The sequence below is a fragment of the Corythoichthys intestinalis genome, chromosome 12 (genome assembly GCF_030265065.1).
Source record: "Corythoichthys intestinalis isolate RoL2023-P3 chromosome 12, ASM3026506v1, whole genome shotgun sequence".
Lineage (NCBI taxonomy): Eukaryota > Metazoa > Chordata > Actinopteri > Syngnathiformes > Syngnathidae > Corythoichthys > Corythoichthys intestinalis.
In genome coordinates, this window is record NC_080406.1 from 26,177,971 (window position 1) to 26,199,336 (window position 21,366).

The following is a 21,366-nucleotide window of genomic DNA, read 5'->3' on the forward strand; positions in this document are numbered from 1 at the left end:
TGCATTTAATCACAGATTAAAAATAAATAAATAAAAATAAAACAAAAATAAAAATAAAGCCAAAACTACTACTAATAATAATCATTGAAATCAGCAATAGAGATAAGCACAAGAGGAATAGAAGGCAGGTAGATTGAAATATATAGACAGTTATGGATATGCAGTGCTAAACAAAAGCGTTTTTAGCCCTGATTTAAAGGACCTAACAGTTTGAGCATACTTCAGACGTTCGGGTAACTTGTTCCAGAGGTGAGGAGCATAATAACTAAATGCTGCCTCACCCTGCTTGGTTCTTGTTCTTGGAACATGCAGAAGACCCGTTCCAGACGACCTTAGGGGTCTAGATGTCTTATAGGAATCTAACAAATCAAGCATGTATTTTGGTCCAAGGCCATTAAGTGTTTTGTAGACGAGCAGTAGTATTTTATAGTCTATCCTTTGACTCACTGGAAGCCAGTGTAGCGATTTCAAAACCGGTGTAATGTGGTCCAGCTTCCTTGTATTTGTGAGGACTCTGGCTGCAGCATTCTGTACTAGCTGCAGCTTCCTGACTGATTTTTTATCAAGACCTGTAAATATACCGTTGCAGTAGTCCAATCTGCTGAAAATGAATGCATGCATAAGTTTTTCAATGTCTTGTTGAGTCAGAAGCCCCTTAATTCTGGTTATATTTTTTAGGTGGTAATAAGCTGATTTAGTGACGGACTTTAGATGGCTATCAAATTTTAGGTCTGAGTCAATAATTACGCCAAGGTTTCTGACTTGATTTGTAGTTGTAAGTGACATCGTGCTAAGTTGGCTGCTTATCTTTGACCTTTCCTTTTTTGGCCCAAAAATGATCACCTCTGTCTTCTCCACATTTAACTGGAGAAAATTCTGGCACATCCAATCATTGATTTGATGAATGCATTTACTCAGGGAGACTAAGGGACTATAATCATGTGGGGACACAGAAATGTACAGTTGTGTGTCATCTGCATAGGCGTGACAGGAGATGTCATACTGTTCCATTATCTGAGCTAACGGAAGCATATAGATGTTAAATAAGAGTGGTCCAAGAATTGACCCTTGAGGGACTCCACACGTGAATTTGGTTCGTTCTGACTGATAGTTTCCAATTGACACAAAGAAATCCCTATCATGTAAATAGGATGTGAACCACTGAAGAATAGTGTCAGTAAGCCCTACCCACTGTTCCAATCTGCTGAGTAGTATGTTGTGATCAACCGTGTCAAATGCGGCGCTGAGATCCAATAGTAGCAGAACAGATGATTTGCCTGCATCGGTATTTCGACGAATATCATTTAGGACTTTGATAAGCACGGTCTCGGTGCTGTGGAAAAGCATTTCATTACCAGAGCCACAATTTTTAATTACATCATCGCATTTTCATGCAGTCATTTTTTATATGTAATTTAGAGTATTTTTAAAAGCATTTAAACAATTTGGGACCGATGTCTACTTAAAAAATTCTACAGTAATTGTTAGAGGCATGCAAAATTTCCGATTCTTAGATTATTCATGATTCGGCCGTGGAAGATTCGAGAACGATTCACAAACATCCAAATTCCGATTATTGAATTATACCAGGTAAAGCGGAAATAAAACACAATCAGCGCGGTCTTCGGGACGCAATGAGGAACGGACCGAGAGTAAATATCATGTTCAACTCATGCCGCTAGATAAAAAAAAAAAAACAAAACAAAAAATAATAATAATACCTGACTGCAGCCGACAGGCGCTACAAACAGCGCCCAGTTGCTAGTTGCTACAAACATACGGCAACATATGGCTCTGGTAGATATCACATACATATATGTAGAACTAGATGTGAAATGACAGATGACGGCGGCAATAGAACATGTACAAAGAACTAGATGCGAAATGACAGACTTGCCGGCACTAGTAAACAGCCGCCATCTTAAAGCAGTAGACTTCTTTAGAAGGCTCTGTTGTAGCGAACCTAATTACTTTTGATCTAAAATACCCCTAAATTGGCAAAATCTTGACTTGAATCCATCTTTAAATGATGAAACCGTTTTAAAACTTTGACATGTCCAAAGTAGAAAGGAAATTATGGAATAACAGGAGCAATTTTAACAACTTTAACGGTTGATTCACAACATTAAATTAATTGAATGTAGTTTAAAGCTGCTGATACAGAATGGGGACTTTAGTATTTTATTTGCTGTTTTTAACTGTTAACTTGATACTAAAATAGTAGTTTGGTTTAGTTTGATGAGAAGATTTTTGAACAATTTTGGAACTCATGTACAAAACATTAAAAGCCGGGGGGGGGGGGGGGGGCGGCATCAATAATTGATTTATGATCGAATCGGAGCCTCTGAATCGTAATCGAATCGTTAGGTGCCCAAAGATTCCCATCCCTAGTAATTGTCTTCATGATAAATAAGGCTTCTGTGAAACAGATATACTGCTGTAATGCTGTTGTTAACATTGCCCCATTTTGTCATCTTTTGTAGCAATAATTCTAATCAATAAAATTGACCTAGCTCATAGCCTACAATTAACAATCATAGCGATCTAATGCATTTATATTAGGAGGACTGGCTGTGAGTGCTCATGTTTCAGTGCCGGTGACTGCATTAAACGTCCAATCTAGTTTGACTTGGAAAGGCTGGCCTCCCAAGTCAAAAGGAGAGAGGCTGACCTCCCAAATCAAAATGGATTGGGCGTCTAGTGCCGCCAATAGCAGCCAATGAGTTAATGTGTATATAAACACCTCCCTATCACGTGCCATAGAGGGAGGAGCCTGGGAGTCATAAGAAGAGTAAATTGGCTGCATACTTGCCACCGGACCACTGGGGAGCAGTCTGTGTCTTGTATTGTCACATTTGAGACTTCATTAACAGCTTTAACAGGCTGACGCAGATCATCTAATAAGAGTCAAGGCACTGTCTGTATTAAGGCAGGGCATGTGATCAACTGCTGAGCCCACTGCATGTGATCAGATAGTTAATTTGACTTTTATACACATCCATTGTTAAGAAAGCTGCAATTAAAGTGCAAGTGAGTCTACAATTATAAAGATTCACAAGTGGAATGAGCAGATATGACAAAGAAACCCTTCAAGTCGTACTGGTCCAGGCTGCTGTAATCGTTTTTTTCCGGGTTTGACGAACCACAATTACTGCTGCCGTTAACAGAAATGAAAGTACTACTGTATGTTCATTCTGAAAAGCGATAGTGTTAACAATCACGTCAACCTCGAGCAAAATTCTCGATGTATTCTGCCACCAACAGTGATTTTTAACAAATGTTCAGTAATAGCAACTGCTTTGAGTGAAGTTCAACAATTGCCACGTTTACATGGAGCCAAATATTCCAATTACAATCGGAATATTTGTTCAAACCGAATAAATGTGTTCCATATAAACACCTCATTCGGAATGAACAGGCCCAAACCGAGTGGAATTTCATTCCGATTCACAGGGGTGGAATATTCCTTTTCCCAAACCGATTAGAAGTAAAATTATATCATGTAAACAGGGAAGCGGAATGGTGTCTGGTTGCGTTCTTTCTGCGCATGCTGTACTGACGTGGTGACGTCACTTGGTGACGTAAGTAATGTCACTTGCAACATGGCTTCCAAGCACACGCACAGCGCACCCACACAACTTTTTAAATGAACGGCGTATCATTCTGAAGTTTTGTTTCCACTCGAAAAGTTAAAACAACAGCTGATCTGACGATCGATCTCCATGTTTTGCAACGTGACGCTTTGTTTTGATTAAAGTGCGCATGTCAGACGGCAGTTGTCAAACGTCCTTTCGGAATAAAGGCAGTCACATGTAAACGCTGGATCGGAATAGATGAAGTGACATGTAAACAGCTGATGTGAAATTTCCATTCGGAATGATTTGAATCGGTATGAATAAAAGTCAGCATGTAAACGTGGCTAATGACTGCCATTGAAGGTGAAAGACATCCAATCCATTTTGACCAGGAGTATTTGACATTGATCATCGGACACCTATCAATGGCACTGAAAAATGATCATTTACTGCCTGTTAAAATAGACTGGACATCTATTGCCAGCAATGGCGGCAAATTAGTTCTTTCAATAAATTCTAATGGTAAAATGATACCATTTTTTTGACTCCCGATACTGATTCCGATACTCAGCTGTATGGTATTGTCGGATGACAATGCTGTACCATCTTTTGAAAATACAGTGTATTCCAAAAAAAAAGTTTTTCTTTTAATACCAAATTACTACATACTCATTTGAATGTCAAGTAATTGCCCTCATGGCTTGGTCAGATACTGCTTAAAAATCTTTGTGAAACAGAAATAAAAGGCTAATACAAAGTGTGAATTTGGTACAACTTTTTTTTTTTTTTTTTTTTTAATCGCCTAACTGCTATGTGTGAGAAAAAAATAAATAACCTCCTTTAAAACTTGAAAAAAGCAATAGCATAGTAAATGCCCGGCCTTGAGGGGGAAAAGTACACGGGACTCAAATCTGCATTCGTACTTTAGCTTAGCTCTTCTGCTAATCATTTTTGCTAGCAGAGCAAACAAGTTGGCTACCCTACTTTTTCCCAATCTTCTAAAATGAGGCTAATGTCAGTGTTCATAAAACATTAAATCCTGGCCCTTATTACCATTTAACATGGACTGTACATTTATCCACCATTTAAAATACAAGCCCATACATTGAAAATCTGACTGCTAAAAGAGAGCATTCAACAACAGATTATACATACTTTAAGAATAAAAAGTCTTCACCTAGGCTCAAAACACCACAGGAATTTACTCTACCATAATATTCAATGACTTTTAGCCATTCCTTCTACCTTTCTTTTCTTGGTCTTGCTTTTCGGTGGCATTCGTAATAGGCGGCCGTGTTGGGAAGGGCGACAAGCTCTGCTTTTTTTACGGCAGCATGTGTAGTGTGTGGCCATCTTGGTAAGGTGACAGGCAGTTGACAACGGTACCGATGACATTTTTTTAGTGCCATAGTGTGTAGTATCGGTATTGGTGCAACACTAATAAATTCGCAAAATGAAAACTCTTCTTACGCCAATACACATTTTTAGTGTGTTCGGCTTTTTTTTTTAAAACTTATATCCATCTTATTTACTGCACTCTCATTTTCAAGCACACACAGTGGCTTCTTCTCTCATGCAGCAACTAATGAACAGTTTCTGGGTTTATAAGGTAGGTCAGAGGTTTAGTTCTGTATATGTGCTGCGGCTGTGGACCTGCCTACTTTTGAGAGAGCTTTGCTTTATTTCCTCATTCTCCTCGCTGATAAATCTTTGCTTGCCCCCACCCCCCCATGCCTCGGGAGAAAACCAGATCCCCTTGGTGAAATGTGAGACAAAGGTCACCACAAGGACCTTCAGGACATTTACCAGAACCCTGTAAAAAAATAAAACTCCAAAGAGTGCTGAGTTCATACAAATGCCTGACCTTAACATGCTTCCATTTTGTCCTTTCATAATCTCTGTGTTTTTCCACAGGAACCCTGGGTGTGGTCACTGAAGTGACAATGAAGATTCGGCCAATGCCCGAGTATCAGAAGTACGGCTCAGTGGTGTTCCCCAACTTTGAAAAGGGTGTTGCATGTCTTCGAGAAGTTGCTAGACAGGTAAGTATTGTATTACATAAACATCTATGATTAAAATAATATGTGTATGTGTACTCAATGAACATTATAAGTGACATCTACCCAACAGAGAAGTTGGTTTATTTGTAATATCGGCTAACTGTTCATTTCAAACCTATCCTGAAAAAATTGCAAAGAAAAAAAAAATCACTAAAGTTGTTCAATTACCAGTGTATATGTATATTGAGGTAAGATTGGGATTTTTAAAGGCTCTTATAAAGTTAACACTTTAGTCATAAAACTTAACTGTTCATTCTTTTGCCACTTCCTCACCATCTGTATGAACTTTTTGTTTTAAAAGGAACCTTTTTTTTTTTCGAAGTTAGAACTAAATTTATGATTATATTATTTATCATTAATTAAAGTTTCAATTTTTTTACAAAATATTTTGATATGTCAACAAGCCAAATTTATAAGTAGTCAAAAATACTGTATATTCAACATTTTCCACAGTTTTGGAATAGATGCAAAGTTTCTTTGCTGAATTATAACTTTTTGGATGTCCAAGTAATATCTTACAAAAAAATTGCATGATTGATTTATCCGGTCTATCAAACAAGAACCCAAAAGGCCTCTGACGGTTTCTAGAGGATTTTTTGTTTGTTTGTTTCATGTATGACCTTTTTTCTTTCTTTTTTATTATTACTATTCGTGAAAACTATTCGTTTTCATTTTTTTATCATTATTTTTCTCTTGTTATTTTAGAGGTGTGCTCCGGCATCTATTCGACTTATGGATAATGAACAATTTAAATTCGGTAAGTTCTGTTGGACCCTATTTACAGGCTTTGTGCTAATCACTTAACTCATGTTTTTGAATGCGAGTCTTTTATTTCTGTCCTTTTTTCAACCTGACCCCACAGCCTAATCTTCTTTCTCCTTATTCCATCAACGAAGGGCACTGGTTGTATTCCCCCCCCCCCCCCCTCCACATAAAGATAAGCTGCAACATAATAAAAAATGTCTCTCAGCCCAAGTAAAATGGTCATTCCATTGAAGTTTTATGATGCTGTGTGCCTTAAGGTCTAGCCAATGCATCTGGCATCACCAGAGATCTGAGTAAAACTCCCCCAGCCTCCAGGGATCTCATTATCTCGCCTAGATTTCCGCTTTTCACCAAGTAGGCACTTCTGAGCATTAAGCATGCGAGATGAAGCAACCAGTTTCTGACTAATAACTAAAACTCATGTCTCCATGCTACGTTCTTGGGCTTATTAGTGGCTTCTTTTACACTTTTAATCATGTTGAGTACGATCAATTGTTGCATTCGCAAGCCCTTCTCAGATTGGTACTACACATGCAATTTAGCTGTGCCTGTCTACTCATTCAAGATGAAAAATGAAACTGTTGTCATGATCACTAAGCTTTTCTATGTGAAAGCGAGACACTAAGAACAAAGGTTGGGGCAATTTAAGAATGAAGTCGCACAAATTGAGCGTGAGATGTCTCTTCCTGGATGTTGAGTTATTAATTAAACAGTGTGAGGGTGCTGACAGAGGTAAAAACACATTGTCAAACTTGGAAGCGGATGAAATTAGGCCAATAAGTGATGAAGAGATTGGAGCATGCGTGGTGAGAAATAAATTACCTGGTAATTCTGGGCAACATTACACTTGACTTGATTGATAGCCGTCCTGTTGGCCCCTCTTTTTGCTTATCCGCAGGGACTTTTTGTGTGTCTGATCATGAATAAATAAAAAAAAAGTGTGTGTGAGAAAGACTGATATCGCAGAGTCAACTCTGCTTCCCTTCAGAAAGCTGCGATTTATAGTCCCTGTCACCCGCAGCCACGGGCCCGTTGTAAAGTTATTCAAATGTTGCCAATATTTTCCCCTCCTTTTTGTTTGAGAGCCCAAATATCTCTTGACCGGTCTGATCTGTAATTCCTGGAAGATGCTAGCTGGAGACTTTGACTAATGTTTGAAACTAAATCCTCCTTGGCGTTCATGTCTTTATGACTAACACTTAACTGGTGTGTCTACAGGTCACGCCCTCAAGCCTCAAGTGTCGTCACTTTTCACCTCATTTCTGGACGGCCTGAAGAAACTGTACATCACTAAGGTACAACACCGGCACGAGCGCTCCGTGTCTGAGGCTCTACAAGTGTTTCCCATGAAAAATGAACCTCGGCCTCTTAAATCCTCAGTTCAAAGGCTTCGACCAGAACCGCCTGTGTGTGGCCACCCTGCTGTTCGAGGGAGACAGAGAGAAGGTGTTGCAGCACGAGAAGCAAGTTTATGACATTGCTGCAAAATTCGGGTCAGTACTTCCTTCTCTAAAGCTCACTGCAAATAATATCACTTTTAGGGCTACACTGAACAACCACCTATGGTCAGGCATGTGTGCCAGACCTTGCAATAGTTGAAAATCTACAAGTTAGATTAAACAAACCAAAATATTTTTAGTCTGACCCCTCCTAAACACTTTAAAATTCATTTAAAAGTCTTAAAGCCATTAATCCCTTGAAAAATGTATAGATGTGCTCATTGAAATTATCATTGAAATTTTGGAAATCAGAAAACTTAAGACGATTCCTACTTTTGACACATTGCAGTACTCACCGGGCAATATCGTCACCGTTTTATAATAGTTGCCTGTTGTTTTTTATTTAAAAAAATAAAAATAAAAAAAAAGATTTTAATTGTTAGTACACATAAAAATAAAACAAATGGTTCAGTTTTGGTGTGTCCTGAAAAGCATGAAAAATGAATTTTTTTAGGCAATTAAAAAATGGTGTCAATATTGTTTGTACACGAGTGCTGCAACGATTAATCAATTAACTCGAGTAATTTGATTAGAAAAAAGATTCAAATTAAATGTTGCTGCTTCAAGTATTCGTTTAATTAAAGTGGCGTTGTAATGGTTTGTTTCGAAAGTGTTTGCATCTAATTTTATTGATTTGGGTGGATACACTGCCTTCTAGTGGCAACAGTGAATATGACATAACTCATTTCACATGGCGGAATCCAGCTGCTCCCTGTTAAGACAAACATAAGCTAAGTTTTTGTTTGAGCTAATATTTTTTCAATGCATTTGTAATTTTGTTTATAGGTATATTTAACCGCTTTTTTTGTGGGAATATGTTTTTGAACCGTTTGTTATGAGCAATTATTTTTTAATACCGTTTGAGGCTCAGCTCAGGTATTGTAATTTTTTGTTCTTTATCCGATTACTCGATTATTACCTATCATCGATTAATCGACTACTAAAATAATCGATAGCTGCAGCCCTACTGTACACAGTACAGAATAGAGCTACGCATAGAATAGAACAGAACAGAATTGAAAGCCTTTATTGTCGTTGTACAGAGCACAACAAGATTTAAAGCTTCGCCATAACGTGCACCACATAAAACAAAAGCAAAAGTACAATAAGGCAATATCAAAACACTGGTTTGAGTGTACACAGATTAGGAATAAGGGTAACTAGTAGCAAGTGGTGATTTGATGTTATCTACCGTATTACTAGATTTTTGTTACAGCACAGCAAAATACTACAGTTAAAGGCATGCAGAACACTGAATGAATACTGTATAAAATTCTAATGTTGGGGGTGGGGGGGTGCAAATCAATCAATGCATTACAACGCATGAAACTGAGATGAGGATTTTGTCTAGTTTGACATGTGAAAAATTATTTTACTATGTCGGGTTTCAAGAATAATACTGGTAGTCTCTGGCTTTGACTTCGAAAAACATACAATCACAATTCTGAGATCATCCAATTTTAATGACTTTTTTTTTCCATGAAATTTTGGAATTGATTCTCGCAACTTTTTGACTTTTTGTGATTTAATATTTACTTTCTAGTTTGATTCAATCATACGACACTTTAATAACAACAGCACACAAACATCTGTGACTGTGCAATCCTCCAAAGATATCAACCGCCTCACTTAACTTCAGCAGCCATAAGTAGAAGTAACTGAAAAGGACGCTTTGGGCTCGGTGTTGCGCTCAGTTGTTTGTCTTAGTTTGCAGTGATGGATCACCTGTGGATGTCCTCCTGCCAGGCCCGCCTTTGCGGGTGCTGATCAATGAGGTCTTTGGGGGTGGGGGGGATCAGTTACACATCAGGCTCACTGGGATGCTCCACAGATGATTTAGGCCAATTTGAAGGATTCACTTACAGTTATGTCACCTCACAGCACAGACTGGAGAGACTCCTGCTTTTTACTCATTCGCCATCATTTACGGCGCTGGATGTCCAATCCATTTGAACTGTGAAGGCGGGCAGTGTATGATCATTGAATGAGTTAATCATTGACTATTACACTGTGCAACAGTAAGTTGTTTAAAAAAAAAAAAAAAACTCTTTCAAACCTAGTATTATACTCAAGGGCTACTATATTAGGTGCATGCACACAAAGGGAGAAATATGATAGTCACTGTTAATTTAGATGTATTGATTTAGTATCCATTTGTTTGTCTTTTTTTTGTTTGTTTGTTTGTTTGTTTGAGAATGCAAAGTTATTACAAAAATAACTTGTTGGGCTCATTATTGAAAAATAATGTTTTAGTCTTAAAAGTTATACAGCATAAAAACCCCATTATAATTGTGTTTTACAATGCAATTTATTTGTACATTTGTCAATACAACAACTATCACAATTGGGAATTGTTTTTACTTTTCAAATGAATCTGATGGAAAGTAGGCGTTGTCAACAACTTTACATTTTGAGTTGAGTTTTAATTATCAACACTAATTAATTAAAGGATTATTTAGAACAAATACGTAAGCCAATTATTAGAAATCCGACACGTATGACCATACAATGTAGTCTAATTTTACACTTTGGTATGAAACCGTCAATTTCAGTGTAAAATAGGTTTGTTTTCCTTCTCAATCACATGAAATGATAAAATAAGTTCGGAAGGACATACTATAATACCGTCTATTGATTGTTCACAACTATTAGATTGTTATTGGCTGAGCCGGAGGACTGACCTTTTGATAAGCAGCGATTGCATCATAAGAAAATTGGCAGGTGCACAGCACATCCTGGCTTTTATTGCATTATTTCCAGTAAAAGACGATCAAGTGCCAGTGATGGATAAGAGTGGCTCCGTGAGGGATATTTTCCTCTGGTGTTGGGAAACAGCATGAATCGATATAGTGATTTTCTAATGAGCTTGGCCTGATTAGTTTGGGTGCTAGATGAAAATTTGATTACACTCTGCAGGTGATGGATGTGCGGCTGACCTGCGGCGATGCACACAGTGCGGCCCCATTGATCCGCACATTGTTGGATTGACAGGCTCGCACGCAGCTGCTGTGAGAGCGTCTCACAAAGAAGCCACTGTTGAATATTAACCCTGTTATCTTTTTTCCAGAGGCCTGGCAGCCGGGGAGGACAATGGGCAGAGAGGCTACATGTTGACCTTTGTCATCGCATACCTCCGGGTGGGTGACCGCTCTTGTTTTTTTTAAAATGTGGATCTAGCTGATGGGCAGCTGGGCAGGGCCTCTGACAGAACCTAGTGTAGTGACCAATACAAGGAGCCTTCGCACTGTGACCTCCAGGCCTTTAATCTGATGCGGTCATACTCCTTGTCATGCTTTCTACCACCCTGGAGTGTGTTGATTTTTAGTGGTACAATTTATTTGGTCTTGAATCCATTCCACTTGCAGTTAAAGGCTAACCCACAACTGAAATCCATCCTGTCAGACTTTCAAAGAGCAGGCATGAAAATGGGTCAGGGGTTAAAAAGGTGAGTAGGGTGTGGAGGAAATATGTTCCGGCGTTCTGCCAAAATGTCCTCCGTCGGCAAAACGTCCTACATGAGGCGAATTTGAAAATTTAAATTTTTCACATAAGGCTTATTATTCGAGTTAGCTGGGGTTTAATTAGTTGAAGGAGTTGATTTCAACCACCATTGACTCGCGCTAGCTTAGCCACTCCGGAGCCCTAACACTAACAAATAACATTCAAACTGCACAGAATTTGTTCAAATCAACTCCAACAACTAATTAAACCCCAGCTAACTCAAAGATTAAGCCTAATGTAAAAAATTCTGAACTTCCCCTTTAAAATAAAGACCATTGAATATGGCCATTAAAAGCTTGTCTATAAAAGTTTTAGAGCAATAAAACAAACAACGAAAATGAATGAAATAAACAAGAATCGCTGAAAGTATTTCATAATGGGTCCAAATTATTTTTCGAACAGATCATGTTACTATAGCACCTTAGAGACAGCCGTTTGCTTTGCTTAGCCAAAACTACAGCTGAGGAGGCAAGATGGATATTTAGAATTTCTTTAAACCTAAGCTTTCAAAACCTTCAACAACAACTGAGCTTGAACCGAGTATTGAGCACGAGCAGTATGTAAAAGTCCTGGCTGTCTTGTTACCTGTTGTGCTGTAATTCCAAGTGGTGCTTGAATTGGAAGCTTTTAGCGGTCGACAGTCTTTTTGACCCAGCGCAAAGTTCGCAGCGCACAGAGATATTTTTGTCATTTTTACTGGACAAAAATGTGAAGTACTGGCTGTGTTTCCAGTGTGCAAATGCAGCTGTCTGTAGTATATCTCCCGCCTATTTCATTGTATCCTGGAAAGGTAGCAAGGCTATGTTGTTTTGGCCGCAAACTCCCAGCGCTCATGGCTCAAGCATCATGGTAATACACGTGACCCATTTTTTTCCCATCCCCGATTAGAAAATGTGACATGTGATGTCACTCCCGTGACTACAGTATTCTTCTTTCTACATACATAATGGGGCAATAACAAAATAGTAACGCACAGGCATCAAGGAAAGTTACTTTAATAAGATTACTGATTTAGAAAATGAACGCGTTACATTGCTCTTTACTGAAAGTAATCAGATTACAGTTACGCATTACTCACATAACGCGTTACTGACAACACTGCTTTTATATTACCGTTAAATACACAAGCTTGACGCTAACTTAACGGGAGCTATTTTTTCACCGGAGATTTGGCTAGCTGTCATACCGCAAAATATGAAAACGATTGAAACCATTACTCACCAATTTCAATATGCTGGCAACAGTGACGTGCGGTCAGGGGAGGCAGGTGAGGCAGAGCCTCACCTGTCATCATGACAAAAAAATAATTATAGCATCAAATTTATATGAATATTTGTCCATTGCTCTTTATGTATGACTCATTTCAAACATTTTTTATAGTCAAAATCGCTGAATTTGCCTATTTCCTGTTCAAATAAAGAAATGAAACGAGAGGTGCGGCAGCAACGAGTAAAGCCTCACCTCTGATTGCGCAATCCATAACAAACTTGGTTGATACATGGAATTGGAGCGTGCTGGTTGCCGTACATCTGCATGTCGCCGTTATAATGTTTCCAGATACGTTTATTTGACCTAATTTTCCACATCCTGGCTAATGTCTTTATCCCTTAAAGTTTAATGTTTGTTAGCGACATATTTAGTTTTGCTGATGGGACATAAAACCGCAGTGAAAAGGCACATGCTGCGGCAGATAGTACTCTGCCGCACTGCAAGGGGGCGTATGTGAAACTGGACTTTCCGTTAAATGTGGACGCGGTTAACACAACACCGGAGCTAGAAAGTTTGCTTCAAACTACGGGACAGAAGATAACTCGCGCTTTTCAAACGGACTGGTACACCCGAAAAGACTGGCTATGTGGCTGTCCTTCGAAAAATCGCCTTTGCTGCTTTCCCTGCCTTTTCTTCTCAACTTGTGCCAATGTCTGGACTACCACGAGATATTGTGACATTAAAAAACTACGACGAAGCCTCAGCAAACATGAGAGCTCGACCACTCACATTCAAAGCCTGATTGCTTTAAAAACTTTTGGAAGCTCAAGGATCGATTTGGCTTTGACGAATAGCGGAAGCTCAACGGAAGCATCCACAACGCCCAAGGTAAAGAAAAGAGTTTGAAAGACCTCATTAATGCAACCTGCATCCTAGCTAAACAGGAGTTAACATTTCGTGGTAACGATGAGCGTGTAAGCGTGTAAAATGTTTCTTTAGTATTTTTTGAAAACAAAGATTTGAATCGAACAGTGTATCATCTGAACCAATGCATGTAAAAGTTATTATCAGAAGATAAGGATTTATTTTGCATTGATCATTTTGCCTATTAATTAATTAGGTTCATATACATGAGAATTGTGGCCCTTTGCCCCCTGCATCCAATCTGTTTGGTCTAATTAATGTCCCGTCCCCAGCAAAAAGTGTACCTACATGCAGGTTATGCTGTTATATCGTCCCTATGAATGTTGATACCAAACCTATGCCCTTCCAAAGTAATGCCAGTTTTTGTGGTGAAGGACAGGCGCAAGAGCACAAACAGTTTTCATTTCAATCTTATTTAAAAAAAAAAAACAATAAAAAAAATACAATAGAATATCTAAAAACTAAATTTTGGTCTTAAATAAAATATTCTTTGTTTTTCTTTTCACACTTTTTGTTTAGCAATCTGTAATAAATTGATTAAAGTATCAGAATTAAAAGTTTTAAAAACAACTGAATATTTCACTAAAGGTCAGAATTGAATTCTGTGGCTTTGTACACCACTCTTTACTCTCATTTATGTTGCATGAATTATAGAATTGCGACGACCAACACATTGAGGGTGTGGGGCAAATGCATGTTATTTTCTTACTTTTACGTATCGATAATATGTACCGTGTGTGCGTGTTTTGTGAAGAAAGCTGATGAGATATGAAATAACCAGTAGCCAATTTAATAAGCTACCGTTTTTGGTTTATATATTTGGAAATCTGACACTAAAGGAGTCAGTGCCTCACCAACCATGAACCTCACCGCACGTCACTGGCTGGCAAATGCATTCATCTAAAAAAAAAATTGAGAGTGAGACCTCTCCTCGTCCAGAGAACGTGAATTTGTGCTTAGGACAAGATCATCTGTCGCAATTAGCGATCTTTGACGCTCTCTTTTTTTCCCCCCTGCATTCAAACTTGTTTCTCTCTCAGCGGCTGTGATTAACTTCAATGAAGTTGCTCTCCTAGCTAAGCTCTCCTAGCTAAGCCTTGCCTATCATTCGTCTTTGTAAGTTTTTAGTAACTTTGTGTATTGAATTTGAAAGGAAAATGTGTGTTTTGTTTTTGGCGAACTTTTTCATGAAGCTAAACTGTTGAAGCTACTCACACGTTGAAAATACGATTGTACAACGTTTTAAATGTATTCATTTGGTATATTTCAGTTACCACGATTTGAGGGCTCAATAAATTGAAGAAAAGTACGCGTTGTGTTTGGAGTGTTTGTTTTTGGGTTTGCTGGAATAGCGTCACTGACACACGCAGCATCAAACAGGGGAAGGGGTAAGCGCTGCCGCACCAAGCCACTGCTGGCTGCATTTTTGACACATGAAAAATAACGAATACGTACTACTGTTTGACGGAAAATTTTAGTGGTTTTGTAACCGCGACGTTTTCATAGCATGGTAAACCGTGAAGGTAACCGGCACATGCCTACACCTGACCCCCCCCAAACCCCCTTAAAAAGTTTCTCCTCGGATCTACACGATTCACGTAGGTCATCCTTTTTGACTTCAAAACGGCGAATTTCGCCGAAAGGTGAGAGATTTTCATGCCTGAAAGAGTGATTGTGGATAGATGACGCATAGACAGATTGATGCGCTGTAAAAAATAAAACTTCTAAGATCTTTTTTTTTTTCTTAAGTGCTCTAGGGTTCCCAGCTGGAGGGATGACGTCGGCAGGGTCACGATTTCATCTGATTTAGAATTCAGCCCACTGAGGGGGAATTATTCAGAACGAGGAAAATTCGACAAAGAGAGCAGCAAAATGTTGTCGTTTCAAACTCTCTACTCCAATATTTTTGCAGGATAATCTTTTTATCTAAATATTTTTCCCCAATTGCTAAATAAATGTTATGGTCATGACAAATAAGTCTTGTGCTACATGGAATATGAAATATTAAAAATGCATTTATTCAGTAAGACATGACAAAATTACTCCATAATGGTCGAACTATCAACTTCTTGCACCTCCCGAACGATATTTTATGCCACGGAAGTTAGTCCGGCTTTTGTGATTTCCCTGCTCCGGCTTCAGAGAGCATAAACAAGCCAGAAGGCGTGACAGCTAGCCGGCATGCTAACCCAAACCGAGCGGCGTTTCCAAGTCTCGTCTTTCGAAGCGAAAAATCACAAAAAACTACCCATTATCATATCACACGGCGGCAGGGTTGTCGAATGTCTTCACTGATCGGCAACCCCCCCGGTGGCGAGCAAGTTACAGCTCGTCGTTCGCCTGCTGCAGGCCGAAGAGATCGTTTGCGGGGAAGCAGCTGGAGAATGACCGCCGGACAACCCGACCGACGTCGGAGGAGCGCGTATCTGTCCGAGCCCAACCCGAGCATTGTGGTCTATTGCCGGGCACACTAAAAGGGCAGAGGGAGAAGGAAGTCCGGACGATATGGAGAATCGCACGAGCATAAGCCGAGTATAGCGCTCTCCCAACGCGCACGTAAAGAGGACTGACGGGGGTGCGCGACAAGCAGCCGGTCGTCGGCCGAGTGGCCTTCTCTGTGGACAAGGAGCATTGTCAGCCATAAAATACAAGCCACCTCCTTATTGTGTGCCATGATCCCAGTATTTGACATTATACAAAACACGAAGTTTACTCACTTCCTCGTTAGTTCAACAGTTCCACAGTTGTTGGACTTGTTTTGGCCAATCTCCGCGGTAAACGGGAACTTTTTGAAACCCAAAAAGGCTAGCACACCTCTCCCTGGTGCAGCAACAAATCCCTGCAGCACATTTGTCTGGCGAGATGCGAAAAATAAATTAATCCGTAAAATCATCTGAACCCGCTGTCCATCTGCAATTTTGCATGCTATAAAGCAATGATGTATTGTGAGATGCTGACCCGGGTGACATCACATTCGCATTCCTCCTGAATCCAGGAAGTCACTCATTTTCATGGCGTGGGATTAAAAAAATTGAATCTATAAATCGATCGCTTCCACACACATTCAAGCAGTCCATTTCATTCAGGAGCATAAAATACCGCGTGAAATATGAAATAAAAATGCTTTTTGCTGTCATAGGCACTTTAATTGAGCTGAATTAATTGTGTGGTAAATTGTATACTATATCTGTGTATAGTGAACGTGTTAAGTTGTGTGAATTAGTTGCGATCTCACTCCTGATGCCCTCAAAAGAACGCGCTGACCACTGAGCTGTCAGAGAGTGTTGAGTTCAGTTGTCTCTAGGCTTTGCTTCCACAGTGGCAGTCCAGTTTGATTCCTGGTTGGAGCAAATGATTACTTATTCACTTGAACTGAAATCAATTTACTCTACAGAACTTAAAATGTTGAGTGATTTATGGAGTTTTCCATCAAAACTTGAAAAAGTCAGTGAAATTGGTTGGCTTGAAATTCATGTTACTTTTTTTTTTTTTTTTTTTTAACTGTGGAATTATGATGGATGGAGTGATAGCTATATGGTAGATAGAAAGATTGATGGATGCCTTTGATGGATAGGGATGATCTATAGATACTATAGATGGATGGGTGCAATATTTACCATTAAGGGCAACATAACACATCAGGACAATGGATTGACATGAGTATTTAATTGGATCCTCCTTTTCCCAAGCCACTTACCCTTAATTTACCCATTGGCTGCCACTGACAGCCACAGAAGACCAATGTTTTTTAACTGTTGAAGTGTAGTGATTGCTGCACGCCCCTTTTCAATTGGATTGGACGTCTAACGCCGCCAATGGCACTGAACATAATCATTCACTGCCAAAGGATTGGATGTCTTTTGCTGTCTGTATAGCCAATTTAATAAAATTAGGTCAAAACCAAACATTTTTAACCTATTATGTACCCATATAATGTTGATATTCCTCTCTGAACAGGACTTGGGCATGGACTACTATGTGATAGGGGAGTCCTTTGAGACCTCTGTACCATGGGACAGGTAACTACAAAATTTCAATGATTTTTTTTTTTTTGTGTGTGTGCACATGTAAGCACTTTGATCATGACAGTAGGGTTTGTCAAAAGTATCTAAAAATATCGGTGCTGATTTGTTGTATCTGGATACGATATTTGATCGCAAAAGTATGGATACTCTTCACACCAGACTCGTAGTCTCCTTAGACCACGTGCAAAATATTACTTTTAAATATTGTTCTAATTGCTGACATTTGTTTGTCTTATTCATTTATTTGTTTTTGCACCATAATGGGTCGCAAGAAATTTGTCATGAATTTGAGTTTGCACTACTCTTGGCAGTAATTACACTGGAGGATATTTTTTGTTTTTTCTTATTAATTAAAAAAAAAAAAAAAATTGGATTTTTAAAATTAATTTCATTTAAAAAATGTTACCAAGTGTTGTTATGTGTATCGATATCTAGTTGAAAATTTTAGTATCATGTTAACTCTAGAACACAATAATATGGGGGTTCCATACACTGCTGGCCAAATGTATTGGCACCCCTGCAATTCTGTCAGATAATGCTCAATTTCTCCCACAAAATGATTGCAATTACAAATGCTTTGGTAGTAATATCAGCATTTGTTTTGCTTGCAATGTAAAAAACACAAAAGAGAATTGGGGAAAAAATCATTATCATTTTACACAAAACTCCAAAATGGGGCGAACAAAAGTATTGGCACCCTTTGAAAAATCATGTGATGCTTCCCTAATTTGTGTGATTAACAGCACCTATTACTTACCTATGGCACATAACAGGTGGTGGCAATAACTAAATCACACTTGCAGCAAGTTAAAATGGATTAAAGTTGACTCGACTTCTGTGCCTTGTCCTTGTGTGTACCACATTGGGCATGGAGAAAAGAAAAACCAAAGAACTGTCCGAGGACTTTAGAAGCAAAATTGTGAGGAAGCATGGCCAATCTCAAGGCTACAAGTCCATCTCCAAAGACCTGAATGTTCCTATGTCTACCGTGCGCTGTGTCATCAATAATAGTAAAGCCCATGGCACTGTGGCCAATCTCCCTAGATGTGGATAGAAAAGAAAATTGACGAGAGATTTCAACAAAAGAACCTCGACTTACATCCAAACAACTTCAAGCTGTCCTGCAGTCGGAGGGTACAACAGTGTCAATCCGTACTATCTGTCGGCGTCTGAATGAAAAGGGACTCTATGGTAGGATACCCAGGAAGACCCCACTTCTGATCCAGAGACACAAAAAAGCCAGGCTGGAGTTTGCCAAAACTAACCTGAGAAAGCCAAAAACATTTTGGAAGAATGTTCTCTAGTCAGATGACACAAAAGTAGAGCTTTTTGGGAAAAGGCATCAACAAAGAGTTTGCAGGGAAAAAAAACGAGGCCTACAAAGAAAAGAACACGGTCCCCACAGTCCAACATGGCAGATGTTCCCTGTTGTTTTGGGGTTGCTTTGCTGCCTCTGGCACTGGACTGCTTGACCATGTGCATGGCATTATAAAGTCTGAAGACTACGAACAAATTTTGTAGTGTGAGAAAGATGGGTCTCTCTCGGAGGTCATGGGTCTTCCAGCAAGACAATGATCAAAACACACTTCAAAAAGCACTAGAAAATGCTTTTCGATAAAGCACTGGAGACTTCTAAAGTGGCCAGCAATGAGTCCAGACCTGAATCCCATAGAACAGAGGTCACGGAACCGCGGACCTCGGTCCGGTTCCGGACCCCCAAGTGGTCTGGACCGGATCTCAAGCTGTTGCGACTAATACACGTTGCAACAACAAAAATCATTCTTGTCTGCGGGTTTGCAGAGCGGAGGTGGGCAACAAACAAAAACCTTAGCCGTGACGCGCGTGAGCCAGCCAATGGGAGTGAAGCATTTGAAAGTTATGTTTAGAACAGCATTTCTCACACTCGCTTTCCAGACTCTGCGGAGTGACAGCTTAAAAAACTGAGCCGAATGAAGTTGGAGGATGAGGCGAAAAGGTACGGCAAATGGCGGGCTCAAAACTACGCAAGATTGATGCAGAAAACAGATTGTTTAAGGAGGAGTGGACCAACACATTTTTGTTCATTTTACCTGGCGGCAGCACAAGACCGCTATACCTCATCTGTTCAGAGACTGTAGCGCATGTAAAAAGCAGCAATTTGAAAAGGTTCTATGAGACGAAGCACGCAGCTTTTTCACAGTTTCCCAATGAACTCTGCAATCCGTTCTCAAAAATAGCGGAAATAATGGCTCAATGTGATCGCACCTCAAGGCTCATGGTTCATTCATTCACTGCACAGCAACGCACAAATGAATGCTCCCTCAGAATAGCGTGGATTTTGAGTCAAAACAAAAAGTCTTTCAGTGACGCACTGATTGTCAAAGATTGTATGAGTGCAGTTGCTGAAACTTTGCTTCAAAAAGAAGAGGTCTGTCAAAAATAAAGCAAATCCCCCTGTCAGCATCCACAATTAAAAAAAAAAAAAAAGTTTTGAACATGCTCTTATGTTGCTATTTAATGATTCAATTAAAGCACTTTTTTAGTTTTATGACCCTTTTATATTTTATTTACATTTTTGAATGTTTTAATTATCAGCATTGCCACGTAAAGATACGTTTGTATTTTTTGGGGGAAAAAAAGCCTTAAAAATATTTCCGGACCCGAGATTCTTGTAATTTTTTAATTTCGGACCCAGAGGATTTTTAATTCATGACCCCTGCCATAGAACACATGTGGAGACATCTGAAAGTGGGAGTTTGGAGAAGGCACCCTTCAAATCTCGGAGACCTGGGGCAGTTGGCAGAACGGTTTAAGAATGGTCTAAAATTCCAGCATTGTAATAAACTTATTGATGGATACCGGAAGCGATTGTTCGCAGTTATTTCGTCTAAAGGTTGTGCTATCAAGTACGTATTAGGCTGAGGCAGCCAATACTTTTGTCCGGCCAATTTTGGGATTTTATGTAATATCATGATTTAAATTTTTTTTTTTTCATTCTCTCTTGTGTTTTTCATTGCAAGCAGAATAAATGAAGATAATACTACCAAAGCATTTCTAATGGCAATCATTTTGTGGGAGAAATTGAGCATTATCTGATAGAATTGCAGGGCTGACAATACTTTTGGACAGCAGTGTATTTAGTTCCCTGTATAGGTCAGCAATGAAATATTTGATCACTTCTACTCATTAATATCAGTTGGTTTACATCATGTACGATTTGGTGCAAATTCTTCCCTGGGGCCCCTTGTTGACTCCTCCTCCTGAGGAAGTGTTGCAAAAAGTCCTTAAAAAAAAAAAAACAACAACAACAACAAAAAACTGAACACACAAACACAGAATTAAACCGTTTGTACTTGTTAACCTGGGATCTCAGACGGTATGCTTAGGTCTTTGATGACGGCATGCATTGAACCTGGATTGTTCTGTCGTTCAACAAAGAATGAGTTATGGGACCAAGTCCTACCCGATTTCAATAAGCGCCAAGTTTCGTCGTGTAGCCTCTCTTTGCGTAAACACGCGGGACGAGAGCACGAGCGGTCGAAGTGAGCGTGGCTCATTACACATCCCCCTTGTCGCCTTCTGCAAGGCTGCACAAGCTGGCGGCCTTTTCCGCACCACTAGGAACCTCTGTTGTGGCGGTCCCTAGAGGTGGGAATCTTTGGACACCTAACGATTCAATTATGATTACGATTCAGAGGCTACGATTCGATTATAAATCGATTATTGATGACCCCCCCCCGCTATTAGCTGCTTTTAATGTTTTGTACATTTGTTACAAAAACTGTTAAAAAAAAAAAAAAAAAAAAAAAAGCCTTGCAGGCTTAAATAA

General features: G+C 39.3%; 1 protein-coding gene across 1 annotated transcript in view; it reads left to right on the forward strand.

The window, feature by feature from the left end:
* agps (alkylglycerone phosphate synthase) overlaps positions 1 to 21,366 on the forward strand; it is a 62,729-nt gene that overhangs the window by 15,711 nt on the left and 25,652 nt on the right. Inside the window, exons 11-16 of the mRNA XM_057852320.1 lie at positions 5,490 to 5,617; positions 6,341 to 6,392; positions 7,619 to 7,695; positions 7,781 to 7,893; positions 10,967 to 11,036; positions 17,491 to 17,552. Of these exons, the coding sequence (XP_057708303.1) occupies positions 5,490 to 5,617; positions 6,341 to 6,392; positions 7,619 to 7,695; positions 7,781 to 7,893; positions 10,967 to 11,036; positions 17,491 to 17,552 (502 nt within the window). The remainder of the gene's footprint in view (positions 1 to 5,489; positions 5,618 to 6,340; positions 6,393 to 7,618; positions 7,696 to 7,780; positions 7,894 to 10,966; positions 11,037 to 17,490; positions 17,553 to 21,366) is intronic.